Source organism: Ranitomeya variabilis, chromosome 3 (assembly GCF_051348905.1).
Source record: "Ranitomeya variabilis isolate aRanVar5 chromosome 3, aRanVar5.hap1, whole genome shotgun sequence".
Taxonomy (NCBI): domain Eukaryota; kingdom Metazoa; phylum Chordata; class Amphibia; order Anura; family Dendrobatidae; genus Ranitomeya; species Ranitomeya variabilis.
This window is the reverse complement of record NC_135234.1, coordinates 38128613-38142602: the sequence shown is the minus strand read 5'-3', so window position 1 is coordinate 38142602 and position 13990 is coordinate 38128613. Positions and strand designations below refer to the sequence as shown.

Sequence of the window (13990 nt, the reverse complement as noted above, 5' to 3'; positions counted from 1 at the left end):
TGGAATAACGGACATCGCTGCTATTTTCACCCCCCCGTGCAGGATTGGGGACGTTGGACATGCGCACACCACTACGCCACCAACGGAAAACTACGCAATATCTGGGGGAAGAAGCCACGCCCATCCGACCTGACCAGCCTGATTGACAGGCGAAAATGACTACTTTGGTAACGTATTTCGGCAGCATAGGTGGGGAATCGGGGTCCACAAACTACACTATTGTAATGCACAGCTCAGGCCCTATTTAACAGTATTTTTATCTCATACCGAAAAAAACGGGGTGATAGGTTCCCTTTAAGGTTCAAGCCATTCATGATTGGATTCAACCCACATCTGTGAAGAGCATTCATAAATGTTTGGGCTTTGCTAATTTTTATCGCCGTTTTATTGCTAACTTCTCCAGTGTGGTTAAACCCTTGACCGATTTGACGAAGGCGCTGATGTGACGAATTGGTCCTCTGCGGCTGTCTCTGCCTTTCAGGAGCTTAAACGCCGATTTACTTCTGCCCCGGTGTTGCGTCAATCGGATGTTTCTCTTCCGTTTCAGGTTGAGGTTGACGCTTCTGAGATTGGGGCAGGGGCCGTTTTGTCTCAGAGGGATCCTGTTGGTTCCTTGATGAAACCGTGTGCCTTCTTTTCCCGTAAGTTTTCGCCCGCTGAACGCAATTATGATGTCGGCAATCGGGAGTTGTTGGCTATGAAGTGGGCGTTTGAGGAGTGGCGACATTGGCTCGAGAGAGCTAAGCACCGTATTGTGGTCTTGACCGATCATAAAAATCTAATTTACCTCGAGTCTGCCAGACGGCTGAATCCTAGACAGGCTCGATGGTCCTTGTTTTTTTCCCGTTTTCATTTTGTGGTCTCGTATCTTCCGGGTTCTAAGAATATTAAGGCTGATGCCCTCTCTAGGAGTTTTTTGCCTGATTCTCCTGAAGTCCTTGAACCGGTCGGCATTCTGAAAGAAGGGGTGGTCCTTTCTGCCATTTCCCCTGATTTACGACGGGTTCTTCAGGAATTTCAGGCTGACAAATCTGACTGCTGTCCAGTGGGGAAACTATTTGTTCCTGATAGATGGACTAGTAGAGTGATTTCTGAGGTTCATTGTTCTGTGTTGGCTGGCCATCCTGGTATTTTTGGTACCAGAGATTTGGTTGGTAGGTCCTGTTGGTGGCCTTCTTTGTCACGTGATGTGCGTTCTTTTGTGCAGTCCTGTGGGACTTGTGCGCGGGCCAAGCCTTGTTGTTCCCATGCTAGTGGGTTGCTTTTGCCTTTGCCGGTCCCTGAGAGGCCCTGGACGCATATTTCTATGGATTTTATTTCTGATCTTCCGGTTTCCCAGAGGATGTCGGTTATCTGGGTTGTTTGTGACCGGTTCTCTAAGATGGTCCATTTGGTGCCTTTGCCTAAATTGCCTTCCTCTTCTGATTTGGTTCTGTTGTTTTTTCAGCATGTGGTTCGTTTGCATGGCATTCCAGAGAATATTGTGTCCGACAGAGGTTCCCAGTTTGTTTCTAGGTTTTGGCGGGCCTTTTGTGCTAGGCTGGACATTGATTTGTCTTTTTCTTCCGCATTTCATCCTCAGACAAATGGCCAAACCAAGTGAACTAATCAGACTTTGGAAACTTATTTGAGATGCTTTGTGTCTGCTGATCAGGATGATTGGGTGGCTTTCTTGCCATTGGCCGAGTTTGCCCTTAATAGTCGGGCTAGTTCGGCTACCTTGGTTTCGCCCTTCTTTTGTAATTTTGGTTTTCATCCTCGTTTTTCTTCGGGGCAGGTTGAGCCTTCTGACTGTCCTGGTGTGGATTCTGTGGTTGACAGGTTGCAGCAGATTTGGGCTCATGTGGACAATTTGGTGTTGTCTCAGGAGGAGGCTCAACGTTTTGCTAACCGTCGTCGGGGTGTTGGTTCCCCGCTTCGGGTTGGGGATCTGGTCTGGTTGTCTTCCCGTCATGTTCCTATGAAGGTTTCTTCCCCTAAGTTTAAGCCTCGGTTTATTGGTCCTTATAGGATTTCTGAGATTATTAATCCGGTGTCTTTTCGATTGGCCCTTCCAGCCTCTTTTGCTATCCATAATGTCTTCCATAGATCTTTATTGCAGAAATGTGGTGCCCGTTGTTCCCTCTGTTGATCCTCCTGCCCCTGTGTTGGTGGATGGGGAGTTGGAGTATGTGGTTGAGAAGATTTTGGATTCTCGCTTTTCGAGGCGGAGGCTTCAGTACCTTGTCAAATGGAAGGGTTATGGCCAGGAGGATAATTCTTGGGTTTTTGCCTCTGATGTCCATGCTGCTGATTTGGTCCGTGCCTTTCATCTGGCTCGTCCTGGGGGCTCTGGTGAGGGTTCGGTGAACCCTCCTCAAGGGGGGGGGGTACTGTTGTGAATTCTGCTCTTGGGTTCCCTCCGGTGGTTGTTGGTGGTAGTGCAGTTGTCCCTGGGTTGCAATCCTGGGCAGGTGTCCCTGCTGATTGCAGCTCTGACTGGGGTATTTAGGTGTGCAGGATTCATTACCCTTGCCAGTTGTCCATTGTTCTTGGAGGTTTTGCATCTCTGTCTGGTTCCTCCTGCCCTGCTTCCAAATCAGCAAAGATAAGTGTCTGGTTTTTGTTTCTACAGCACACATGCTGTGTGCTTTACAATTCAGTGCTATTCATTGTTTTTTCTTGTCCAGCTTAGACTGGTTGGATACTTTCAGTCAAGTTGGATTCTCAGGAGATGCAGATATACATTCCATGTCTTTAGTTAGATGGTGGATTTTTTGTATTATCTGCTGTGGATATTTTTAGGGTTTTAATACTGACCGCTTAGTATTCTGTCCTATCCTTTCCTATTTAGCTAGCGTGGCCTCTTTTGCTAAATCCTGATTTCTGCCTGCGTGTGTCTTTCCTCTAATACTCACAGTCAATATTTGTGGGGGGCTGCCTATCCTTTGGGGTTCTGCTCTGAGGCAAGATAGAATTCCCATTTCCATCTATAGGGGTATTTAGTCCTCCGGCTGTGTCGAGGTGTCTAGGATGTGTTAGGTACATCCCACGGCTACTTCTAGTTGCGGTGTCAGTTTAGGGTTTGCGGTCAGTACAGGTTCCACCTACTCCTGAGAGTCTCATGCGGCTCCAAGGTCACCGGATCATAACACAGGGGCCTGCCGAAAGTCCTCGTTGCTGCCATCTTGGTCCTCATGTGAAGCTCAGCCACAAGCTGGGCATCATAAGAGAACGTGATTTGTCGTATATTGCAATGCTGAAGTAGGGCCGCACAAGAAGACCTACAAAAAAATATGGTGAAAATAAAACAAATATATAAAGAGACAGCGAGTGACAGAGGTAGAGCAACAGAATGGCAGAGAAAGACAGAACATGAGAGCAACAAAGAACGCGACAGAAAAAGAGGCAGTAATAGAGGGCGACAGACGGACAAAGAGAGCGACAGAGAGCAAAAAGGAGAGTTACAGAGAGTGCAACACAAAGTGCGACAGAGAAAGACGGAGCGACAAAGAGTGAGTGACAAAAAGTGTGAGAGAAACAAAGAGCAAGAGAGCGATAGTGAAAAAAGTGTGACGGCGAGGTAAAAATGTCTATCTACCCCAGAATGGTATCAATATAAACCAAGTACTCACAAAACTCCAGAGTATGTAAAGTAAAAAATATTAAGGGTGTCAGGAAAAGGGCACACAAAACAATGTTTTACAAATTTCAGGTTTTTTTTGTCAGCAGTAAAGCATCCATGCCCCCCAGGGAGAAGAGACAGCGAAACGCGCGTCAGGGTTTTCCCTCCTGAGCATCCTCCTCCATACAGGTATTGGCAGCACTTTCGTCAACCAACTTGGGACCCCCTTGTTGCAATGGTCTTTATGCACCTTCAAGCACTCGCACTTTAACACATTGTGTATTCATTCTGCTGGCATTATTCTTCTTACTCCACCATATGCAACACATTATTCTAATACCTACCACCCTGTTTATGTATGGGTTTGCATCTAATATCGATTTACACTGTTTTCCCTATTTATGCTCTCCCAACATACTTTTATGCTAATATTTATATCTTTAATAACGCATCTGTGCTGAAAACAATTTTTCCACTGGGTTGATATTATAATTCTACTCAGCGTTTGGTTATTATATTTCCCTGGTGTACTGTATGTACTTACCTGTTTCACTTGATTTTTATTATATGGTTGCTTGGAAGTCACTCTACCTTGGGTTCTCTGCCCCTTTTGTATTATTATTATTTCCTTTCAAGGACTTTGTTTTTATTTGATTGATATCAATACATTTTTCACATTTTACCTTGGGTTGTGCACTTCCCTTCTTTTGGGTATATCAGCAGTAAAGATGTAGAAGTGCAGCGGGGTCATGCCACCGTCATCGTCCTGAGCCGGAGAATCTCATGGGGCACGTGCCCGCTGCGTACTTGTGCAGAGTACAGATGTTACAGCATAGTGGATGGGGTTTCAAGAAATCACATGTCCACTATGTGTCCACAGATGCCTACGGTTCACCCATGGAGACGGACATTAGGCGCTTCTATCAGATCTGCAGTATGTCTATTTCTAATCTAGTCTCCTCAACAGAAATGTCACCCGTATAACGTATTGGACGCGGTGAATCCACACGGTTCAGAGGAGTCACCTGTGCTCAGTAGACAGCAACAGACAATGCCCTGCGTCCAAACCGCTGCCACTTCAAGATCATGGGAACATAACAATATGGTATAACAAAGCCCCACAGATGGCGCGTGGTCGCCGCTAGTTGCCCACGGTCACCGCACTTTAGGTTTCCCCAGCTCAGTACATTATGTGGTAACGTAAATGGTATCATTCAAAATTACAACTTTTCCTGCAAAGAACAAGCCCTGATGGTGATGTCAGCCTGTCAGGCAGGGCCGGTTTTAGAAAAAGTGAGGCCCTGGGCAAAATTTTAAAGTGGGGCCCTAAATGCTCACATATTGCACCATCACACAGAAACATTTCTGTTGTATTTATATGCGCTGAGTTCAGGCCGCTAAACGAGCGCGATAGATAATATTCGACGCTCGTTTCCCGGCCTCTTTAGGGTATGTTCACACGTTCAGTAATTGTCAGCGCTTTCGACACAGCACATGTCCAAAGCGCTGCCGGCTGTTGATCGCAGATGAATCCGCATGTGTTCATTGAACCGTGCAGCAGCAGCAGATATAAAGTCAAATTTAAAAGGTTGCTTGAAATTTCACTACCTGTAAAATCAAAAACATACAATTAAACAGAAAATTAATGTACAAAAATAGGCAAACCTATGTAAAAGTACAAAAAGTACTGCTTAATATGTATGACTACTTGTCCAGGGCTGGGAGTACCAAAATTGTTCAAACTGTAACTATCAAGTGGAAATGGAATTATAGAAAATTATGTTGGAAGTTGTAATAAAAAGTCTATTGTTGCTTCCTCTTGATCGTGTCAGCCTTATTCTGATATCAAAAAATCCGTAGGTGCTTAGCGCCACATTTGCTTGGAGTTTATTTTCCCTTTGAATTCGCCACCTATGTGGATCCGAAGCAGGATCAACACAGTTCTCCAAAGTGAGCGGCACACCTTATTGGATTATACATCATACGGAGAAGAGTTGTCTAAAGAATTGATTCCTTGAGAATCTCAACGTGCATTTCTTACCGATAGAAGGTGAGCATAACCACAACTAAAATAATTTTTTTTAACTGTTAGTAAAAACGTATTACGCTCAGAGGAAGCGCCGCACTTATCTCTTTTTCCCTCTTTCCCTAAACCAGGGTATTTCTACAGACAAAAAAACACCATTGGAGGAAAACCTCCACTAAACTCAAAAAAAACACCAGAACACAGGCATGCTTACCTGTTCAAGGCCTCCAACAATTGCACTACCCAGGGTGCACCAGGCCCAAGTAAAGATAGCAAACAACACAGGTGCAAATAATACCGATGCAGCCAACCTACAATCAGGAATTGGCTGCTTGGAGCACCCATGCAAAAAAATAATCTGTATGTGGCATGTTCACACAGGACTGCAAAGTATATGGTGAAAAGCCTATTATTGACGCCATAAATATAGCGGGCTAACCATGATGCATCCTGTGTGAACAGAGGCCACAGTGTACAGAGCCATCTAGGGCCCAGGCGCACCCTGGAAAAATGTACAGTGCACCAAAAACATAACAATGTATGCAAGGTATTGGTTGATATTATGGCCACAATATTGATACAAGGACCCTTGACGTGGGTTGGCAGCTTCAATATTGTGGCCATAATATCAACCAATACCTTGCATACATTGTTATGTTTTTGGTGCACTGTACATTTTTCCAAGGTGCGGCTGGGCCCTAGATGGCTCTGTACACTGTGGCCTCTGTTCACACAGGATGCATCATGGTTAGCCCGCTATATTTATGGCGTCATTAATAGGCTTTTCACCATATACTTTGCAGTCCTGTGTGAACATGCCACATACAGATTATTTTTTTGCATGGGTGCTCCAAGCAGCCAATTCCTGATTGTAGGTTGGCTGCATCGGTATTATTTGCACCTGTGTTGTTTGCTATCTTTACTTGGGCCTGGTGCACCCTGGGTAGTGCAATTGTTGGAGGCCTTGAACAGGTAAGCATGCCTGTGTTCTGGTGTTTTATTTCTAAAGACATTCTGATATCCTGTGTTATAAATACAGCAATGATTTGTAAATCCAAAGATGAGGGTTCTTGAAGATTGTGAAGTGTTATAATCTAGGTTAATTAACTATGCTGAATGAGAGTAAAACAAGAGAAAAAAAAAAAATATGAATGTAGACCATCATGTGGGATAGAAACCGTGTGGAGATGGGGATGAGAAATGATGAGAAGTTGTGCAGGCCTTTATTCCGAATTGGTTTAAAAAGTCAAATTTCTTCCTCCGGAGATAGCGATTGATCTTGAAGCATATTTCAATTCTAAAGTAGATGTTTGGGTCCAGTGATAAGTTATCCTGGCCTGAAAAAGTTCTCGAGTAATGTGACGTAATGACTTCCTTTCCCTGGGTCCCGGCCGATCAGCAGAGCTCCGGTGGGTTTCCCCAGTATTGGAGTCACTGGCCCTGCCGCCATCTCCCGGCCCCTCGTCCTCTTCTTACCAGCCGCTGATGTGTGCAGCTCCTGTTGTATCCGTTTATCGTCGCTCTCCCTTGTATCTTTATCCAAGGGATGTTTATACTCCTGGGTCTTGGTTTCTTTTGATCCGGAGGTGAAAGAACCTATACTTGTATTCTTTTCCAAGCCTGCTTGTGTGGCCATGTTGTTTGACATCATCTTCACTGCAGACAAAGGAGCTGGGGCACCGGCTCTAAGGCTACTTTCACACTAGAATCGGTACTGGGCCGTCGCGCTGCGTCGGCCCGACGTACCGACGCATACGGTGGAAGCGCCGCACAATGGGGGCAGCGGATGCAGTTTTTACACGCATCCGCTGCCCCATTGTGAGGTGCGAGGAGGCGGGGGCGGAGTTCCGGCCACGCATGCGCGGTCGGAAATGCTGGACACGACGCACAAAAAAACATTACATGTAACTTTTTTTGTGCCGACGGTCCGACGCAACCGTCGCACGACGGTTGCGATGTGTCGCACTGCGTCGCTAATTTCACGTCTATGGAGAAAAACGCATCCTGCAAGCAATTTTGCAGGATGCGTTTTTTCAACAGAACAACACATAGCGACGTGCAGTGCCCGATGCTAGTGTGAAAGAGGCCTAACCCAGTCTAATGTTTAAATAAAAAGTGGTTTCCATTTCTTTCTTCTTCGCAATCATTGCTGGCACGGTCCAGAATGTCTTCCAAGTATTTTATTCCAATTAAGTCCACTTTTAACAAGCCAAAGTAGCTTTTAAAAGCGGATTTACAGGAGCTCCTGTAAAACAAGTCTACTCCTGGCCCCTGCAATCCATGCCCCCCATCCATACAGCGGTTTTCTTATTCTGATTCTTTTGCTTCTACATCCGCTGTGTTCCATTTTCATAGTTGATGGCATGATCACTTTCCCTCCCTAGGTCTTCACATTTTATGGTTCTTCTTCTGTTTCTTCCTTTGATTGAAACTTGGCGCCCTCTGCATCTATGAACTAAGAAAAAAACCTAGTAAACATCTGCTGCCCACTGAATACTATCAACCGAGCAGTTCATCACTTGTCCTGCAGACGGCATGGCGTTTAACCCCTTACCGACATGCAGCGTACATATACTGCTCTGCGGGAGGTGCGTTCCCCAAAGAGCAGTATATGTACAGAGCACCAATCACGGCGATCGGGTGCGGGTGTCAGCTGTATGTGACACGACAAAACACCCTGCAGCATTGCCCACAATCTGTGCTAGCGCCGATCGTGGGCTTTTAACCCCTCTGATGCCGATGTCAGTAGTGACAGCGGCATAGAGAAGCATTGAGCGGGGGGGGCTCCCTAAGTGCTTACATCGGGACATCGCGATCGCATCGCAATGTCCTGATGGTCTCCATGAAGACCCCTGGCACCAAGATGGCCGCGGGGTCCATCCGGGTAATGCAGGGAAGGCGGCTTGCGAGCAGGGTCGTGCTGGCCCACCGGAGGATTCTCCAGTGGGCCCAGGCACTGACACCTGCTGGCATATAGGCCAGCAACTGCCTAGGGCCCCCACTGCTCCAGGGGACCACCAGACAGTGGTGTATCGCTAATAGCGGCACACCCAACTGCTATGGGGCCCGAGTCAAGGGGAGCCCTCCTGGTGCCAGATAGCAGCAGATGGAGATAGGAGCCTGTCCCCGCTGCTAAAGAGAAATGAATATTCACGCTCCCACATGGGCAAGGAGAGGAGTGATTATTCATTTCACATAGCGGGCAGTGTTAGCTGCAGGCTGAGGCTAACACTGCCTGCCGATGCTGCTGAATAGGGGCCCCGGAGGTGGGCCCCAAAAGGGCGGCGAACCCCGATTGCAACCCTGCAGCTTGGGAGCGAAGCGGAGCTGCAGGGATCAGACACCGTCCTCCTTCCTGCCCACCTGCACTTTGTCTGGCTCAGCGCGGCTGGATGACGTCATCATTCAGCACGGTTGTTTCAGAGAGTAAACTCCCGGGATGTGCTGTGTCTGCTGGGAACATGCGGAGAGGTGAGTGGGTGCTGTGTGTGTGCCTCTGCCTGCGCACACGTGCGTACTGGAGATTGGCAATGATGTGGGTGATGATGATGATGGGGGAGGCAATGATGGTGGTGGTGGGGGAGGCAATGAGGGAGGTGGTGGAGGCAATGATGATGGTGGTGGGGAAGGCGATGATGGTGCTGGGGAAGGCAATGAGGGAGGTGGTGGAGACAATGATGATGGTGGTGGGGAAGGCAATGATGATGATGGTGGGGAAGGCAATGAGGGAGGTGGGGAGGGCAATGATGATGGTGGTGGTGGGGAAGGCAATGATGGTTGTGGTGTAAAGGACAAAGATGGTGGGTGAGAAGGCAGTGATGGACGTGGTGATGAGTACAATGATGGGGGTGGAGAACAATGAAGGTGGAGGGGGGCTGCATTATACCCTATGAGGAGGCTACAGTATATTCTGTGGGGGGCTGCATTACATTTTGTGGGGTGCTGTATTATACCCTATGAGGGGGGCTACTTTCTATTCCATGACGGGGCTACCCCAACCCTTGCTACATAATTAAGACGTGTACTACCTTATATTATACCCTGATATTAACGCGTTTTACCACACAGTTGATGGTCTTGTATTCATTTCTATGTAGCTACATAGTGGGCCCCAAGAATGATTTTCTCTGGTGCGCCCAAGGCGCTCCAGCCCGGCATGCTTCTTTCCCTGCCGGTCAGATCCTGATGTCCGGGGAGCAAAAAAAAGCACAAAAACTGGAATCCTGCAGATAGAGCAGCCCAAATGTTCCCTTCCTAAGGCTACTTTCACACTAGCGTTAACTGCAATACGTCGCAAATGCGTCGTTTTGCCGAAAATACGCATCCAGCAAAAGTTCTTGCTGGATACGTTTTTTCGTCATAGACTAACATTAGCGACGCATTTGCGACGCATTGCCAAACGTCGCGTCCGTTTTGCGACGCTTGGGCGTGTGGTAGCGGACCGTCGTGACAAAAAAACGTTACATGTAACGTTTTTTGCTCACGACGGTCCGCTTTTTCCAACCGCGCATGCGCGGCCGGAACTCCGCCCCCACCTCCCCGCACTTCCCCGCACCTCACAATGGGGCAGCGGATGCATTGGAAAAATACATCCGCTGCCCCCGTTGTGCGGCGGAGACCACGCTAGCGTCGGGAACGTCGGCCCGACGCACAGCGACGGGTCTTTCCCGACGCTAGTGTGAAAGTAGCCTAAGGCTTCTTTCACACTAGCGTCGGGCTCGGCCCGTCGCTGTGCGTCGGGCCGAGGTTCCCGACGCTAGCGTGGTCTCTGCCGCACAACGGGGGCAGCGGATGCATTTTTCCTGCGCATCCGCTGCCCCATTGTGAGGTGCGGGGAGGTGGGGGCGGAGTTCCGGCCACGCATGCGCGGTCGGAAAAGACGTTTACGACGGAGCAAAAAACGTTGCAAGCAACGTTTTTTGCCCCCGATGGTCCACCACTGCACGACGCACCCGTCGCACGATGGGTGCGACATGTGTAAATCCGTCGCAATGCGTCGTCCAATATTAGTCTATGGGGAAAAAACGCATCCTGCAAACACTTTTGCAGGATGCGTTTTTTCGGCAAAACGACGCATTGTGACGGATTTCAAAAAACGCTAGTGTGAAAGTAGCCTTACCGGTGCCCCCGGTGCCCCAGGTGTGGAGCGCTGACCGCCCGCAGCTGCAGTGTGACCGGCCGGCGGCCACAGCTTTCCGCTTACTGACGACATCACGTGCTTCCTGAGTCTGGATTCAGCATCATTACTGCCCTTAATAAAGATGGCGGCCGATGCTGCATGACGTCATTACGAACGCTGCCTTACACAGAAACGTGGGGCGTGGTTACCAGACGTAGGTTAGATGAAGGGGGCGTGTTTTTCGGTTGGACGAGGGCGTGGTCAGGGAGGGGTAAGCGCGCCCCCTGCGTCTGATACCTTGCGAGCGCAGGCCCGCGGCAAAGGAGCAGTCAGTGCGCGGTGATCTCCGGCAGCAGAGGACGTCTCCGGTACGTACCGAGCCCCGGCGTCCCGCCCTCCCCGGTGTATCTGCACAGATCTCCCCGCTGGCCTTCCTTCCCTATACACGCCTGACAGCTGTCACCTCAGCACCTGTACTGTGGAGCCGGAGTGTAGCAGGCCCCTTCACCCCGCTGTCACGACTTCCTGACCTATATCGTGACAGCCACAGCCGGGCTCTCTGCGGCTCCTGACTCACTGACGCCTGTCATCGCGATCAGCACAGACGGCAGATAAAGATTCTGATCGCTGACAGTGATCATTATTGTTGTTCTGATAATAGTGGGGGGAATTCTTCTCCTCCCGCCCCCCAGCCTGTCCCCATCAGTGGCTCCACCGCTCAGCTCCACCTGTGGCTCTCCAGATGTGGGAGCACTACAACTCTCAGCATGCCACAACCACAGCTGCACTGCTGTCAGGGGCATGCTGGGAGATGTAGTTTGGCACCTGTTGTAAATCTGCATCTCCCAGCATGCTCCAATAGCCTGGGGGCTGCTGTGCATGCTGGGAGTTGTAGTTTCTCCTCATCTAGGGAGCCACAGGGGGCAGTTCCATGGTGTACCAGGCTATAGCTGTGTGGCTGTTACCGGCGGCCAGTCCTCATATAGCAGGTGTAGTGACAGGCGCTATCATGGTATGTGCATTGTGAAGTTCTGCACCAGCTGGCGCATGTGTTGTGAGATGCTGACATGTTTGAGGTGCCACAGCGTCCCGACGCGTTTGTTGTGGAGGTGCCGCAGCGTCCCGACGCGTTTGTTGTGGAGGTGCAGCAGCGTCCCGACGCGTTTGTTGTGGAGGTGCCGCAGCGTCCCGACGCGTTTGTTGTGGAGGTGCCGCAGCGTCCCGACGCGTTTGTTGTGGAGGTGCCGCAGCGTCCCGACGCGTTTGTTGTGGAGGTGCCGCAGTAGCTGAGACCTGAAATGTGTAACATGAAATTCTGCAGCAGCTGATATAATAGAATATAATACCCCTTCCCCGCTGTGTACCTGCCCCCCCTTCCCCGCAGTGTGAGCAGAATGTGGCTCTCGTACAGTTGTATCCCCTGATACAGACTGATCTCCAGCAGTAAGGGTCAGTGACAGGCAGAGTGGGGGGAGGGGGGGTTCTGGAAATGTATCAGCGCTGCCGATATTCTGCTCTTCCTCATTGTTACAAAGTATCAGCGTGTGTCAGATGATTACACAGCAGTGATCGGAGACCCTTGTGTCCTGCCGGCGGCCGCTGCATGGAAGAGGTCAAGTCACTGTAAGCAAGCGGCGGTCTAACGAGGACTGGCTGTGCTGGTTTGGCCAGATATCTTCTACTCATGCCCCTCACGGGGAGAAGCCCCCTTCCTGCCCTGGTCCCATTTTTTTTTTTTCTCCCGCCCCGGTCCCATTTTCTTTTCTCCCGCCCCGGTCCCATTTCTTTTCTCCCGCCATGTTCCCATTTTTTTTCAACCCCCCCCCCCCCCCCCCATTGCCGTTTTTTCTTCCCTCCCCGGTCCCATTTTTTTTCCTCCCACCTCTCTCTATTATGTGCAATGCTGATATATCATTATTTTGCTTCCTTTAGCCATATTTCTGCAGTGTGACTTCTCGTTGTCTCTCTTAGGTCTTACTTCCCCATCTTGCAGAACCATGGCGTTTAGTAAAGGATATAGGATTTTCCACAAGCTGGACCCCCCTCCGTACAGCGTGATGGTGGAGGCTCGAAACAAGGAGGAATGTCTGATGTTCGAGTCCGGAGCGGTGGCCGTTCTCTGTGAGTCGCCAATTACAGATTATTGCAGATGCAGCAGAGCTAATGTGGTTACATGCAGTAGAGCGGAGTCGTGTGGTATCTGAGATTTACACAGGACTGCCGGTATGGATGAATACATTGTGGTCCTGGAGGACTCTGGATTCTTTCATATGGTCCTTGCATTTTCAGACAGTTAGATCTCTTAGTGCGATGCATAAACAATTGGCAAATAACTTTATTTATAAATTACATTTACAGAAATTGGAGGTGAAGCGGGGGCCAGTCTGGGGCCATTCTTTGTGTGCGTCTCTGCTGCTGTTTCCTATCTGCCAACTGCACACAGTCATATCAGAGAGCTATTGGACAGTGACAGGTGCAGTGGTTGCTTGGAAGGAAGGACAATGAAGTTCCGGCACCTATAATGCTGGCAGAATGCTGATGAAAATGGTTGATAATCAGGACAGTTCATAGATATATTAGACTACTGTGTGCATTGATAGCAGATTTACCGTGTTGGAGATGAGGCCAGAAAGGCCTCTTTAGGGTTAATATTACGGACAGGTGCACATTAGAAGATGTCATTGTGCAGTAGTGAACATTGGAGCACTCTCGTTTTGCCCGACATCTGCGCATTTTAATGGCTTGGTTGCAATGTAATGAGGATCCCTGCAGAATGATAGGAGCTGTACTGCCAAGACATGGCCGCCTGCTTCTCACAGGCCCCTCTGTGTCGCCCCCTGTAGGATGCAGCTTGGGAGTGAATTTAATTTCCAGTATCGAAGACGATGCAAAAAAAAATGTCTAAACCCAAGATAACACATGTAGAGTTGGTGCAGACGGACGGTCTGTGGAATTTCTGCTCTGAATCGTGTGGTTATCCTGCGCTGGACACAGTTCTGTCTGTGTCTTGGCTGAGAGATTTTTCTGGTGTCTTATGTGTCGTCTGTGGTTGACTTGAGGACTCCTAGGAGAGACAGGAAGAGTCCAGCGCAGGCCCCCATTCTCTCTTGTTTTTCCTTTATCATGTACACCAGGGACAAGCTGCAGCTGCATCCCCCTCCTCCCTGCTTCTGTGTTTAGACGCACATCTAGAGCTCTGAAAGGGGTAGGAGAACTACAAGTGACCGAGATGCCACTATCA

The 13990-nt window shown here is 49.1% G+C and overlaps 1 protein-coding gene across 8 annotated transcripts in view; it reads left to right on the top strand.

The window, feature by feature from the left end:
• The first annotated feature begins 10996 nt into the window (after positions 1–10996).
• SYNJ1 (synaptojanin 1) overlaps positions 10997–13990 on the top strand; it is a 74471-nt gene continuing 71477 nt past the window's right edge. For all 8 annotated transcript variants that reach the window (XM_077293981.1, XM_077293988.1, XM_077293983.1 and 5 more), the window contains exons 1-2: positions 10997–11117; positions 12721–12870. In XM_077293981.1, coding sequence (XP_077150096.1) covers positions 12747–12870 — 124 coding nt within the window. In that variant the 5' untranslated portion in view covers positions 10997–11117; positions 12721–12746. The remainder of the gene's footprint in view (positions 11118–12720; positions 12871–13990) is intronic.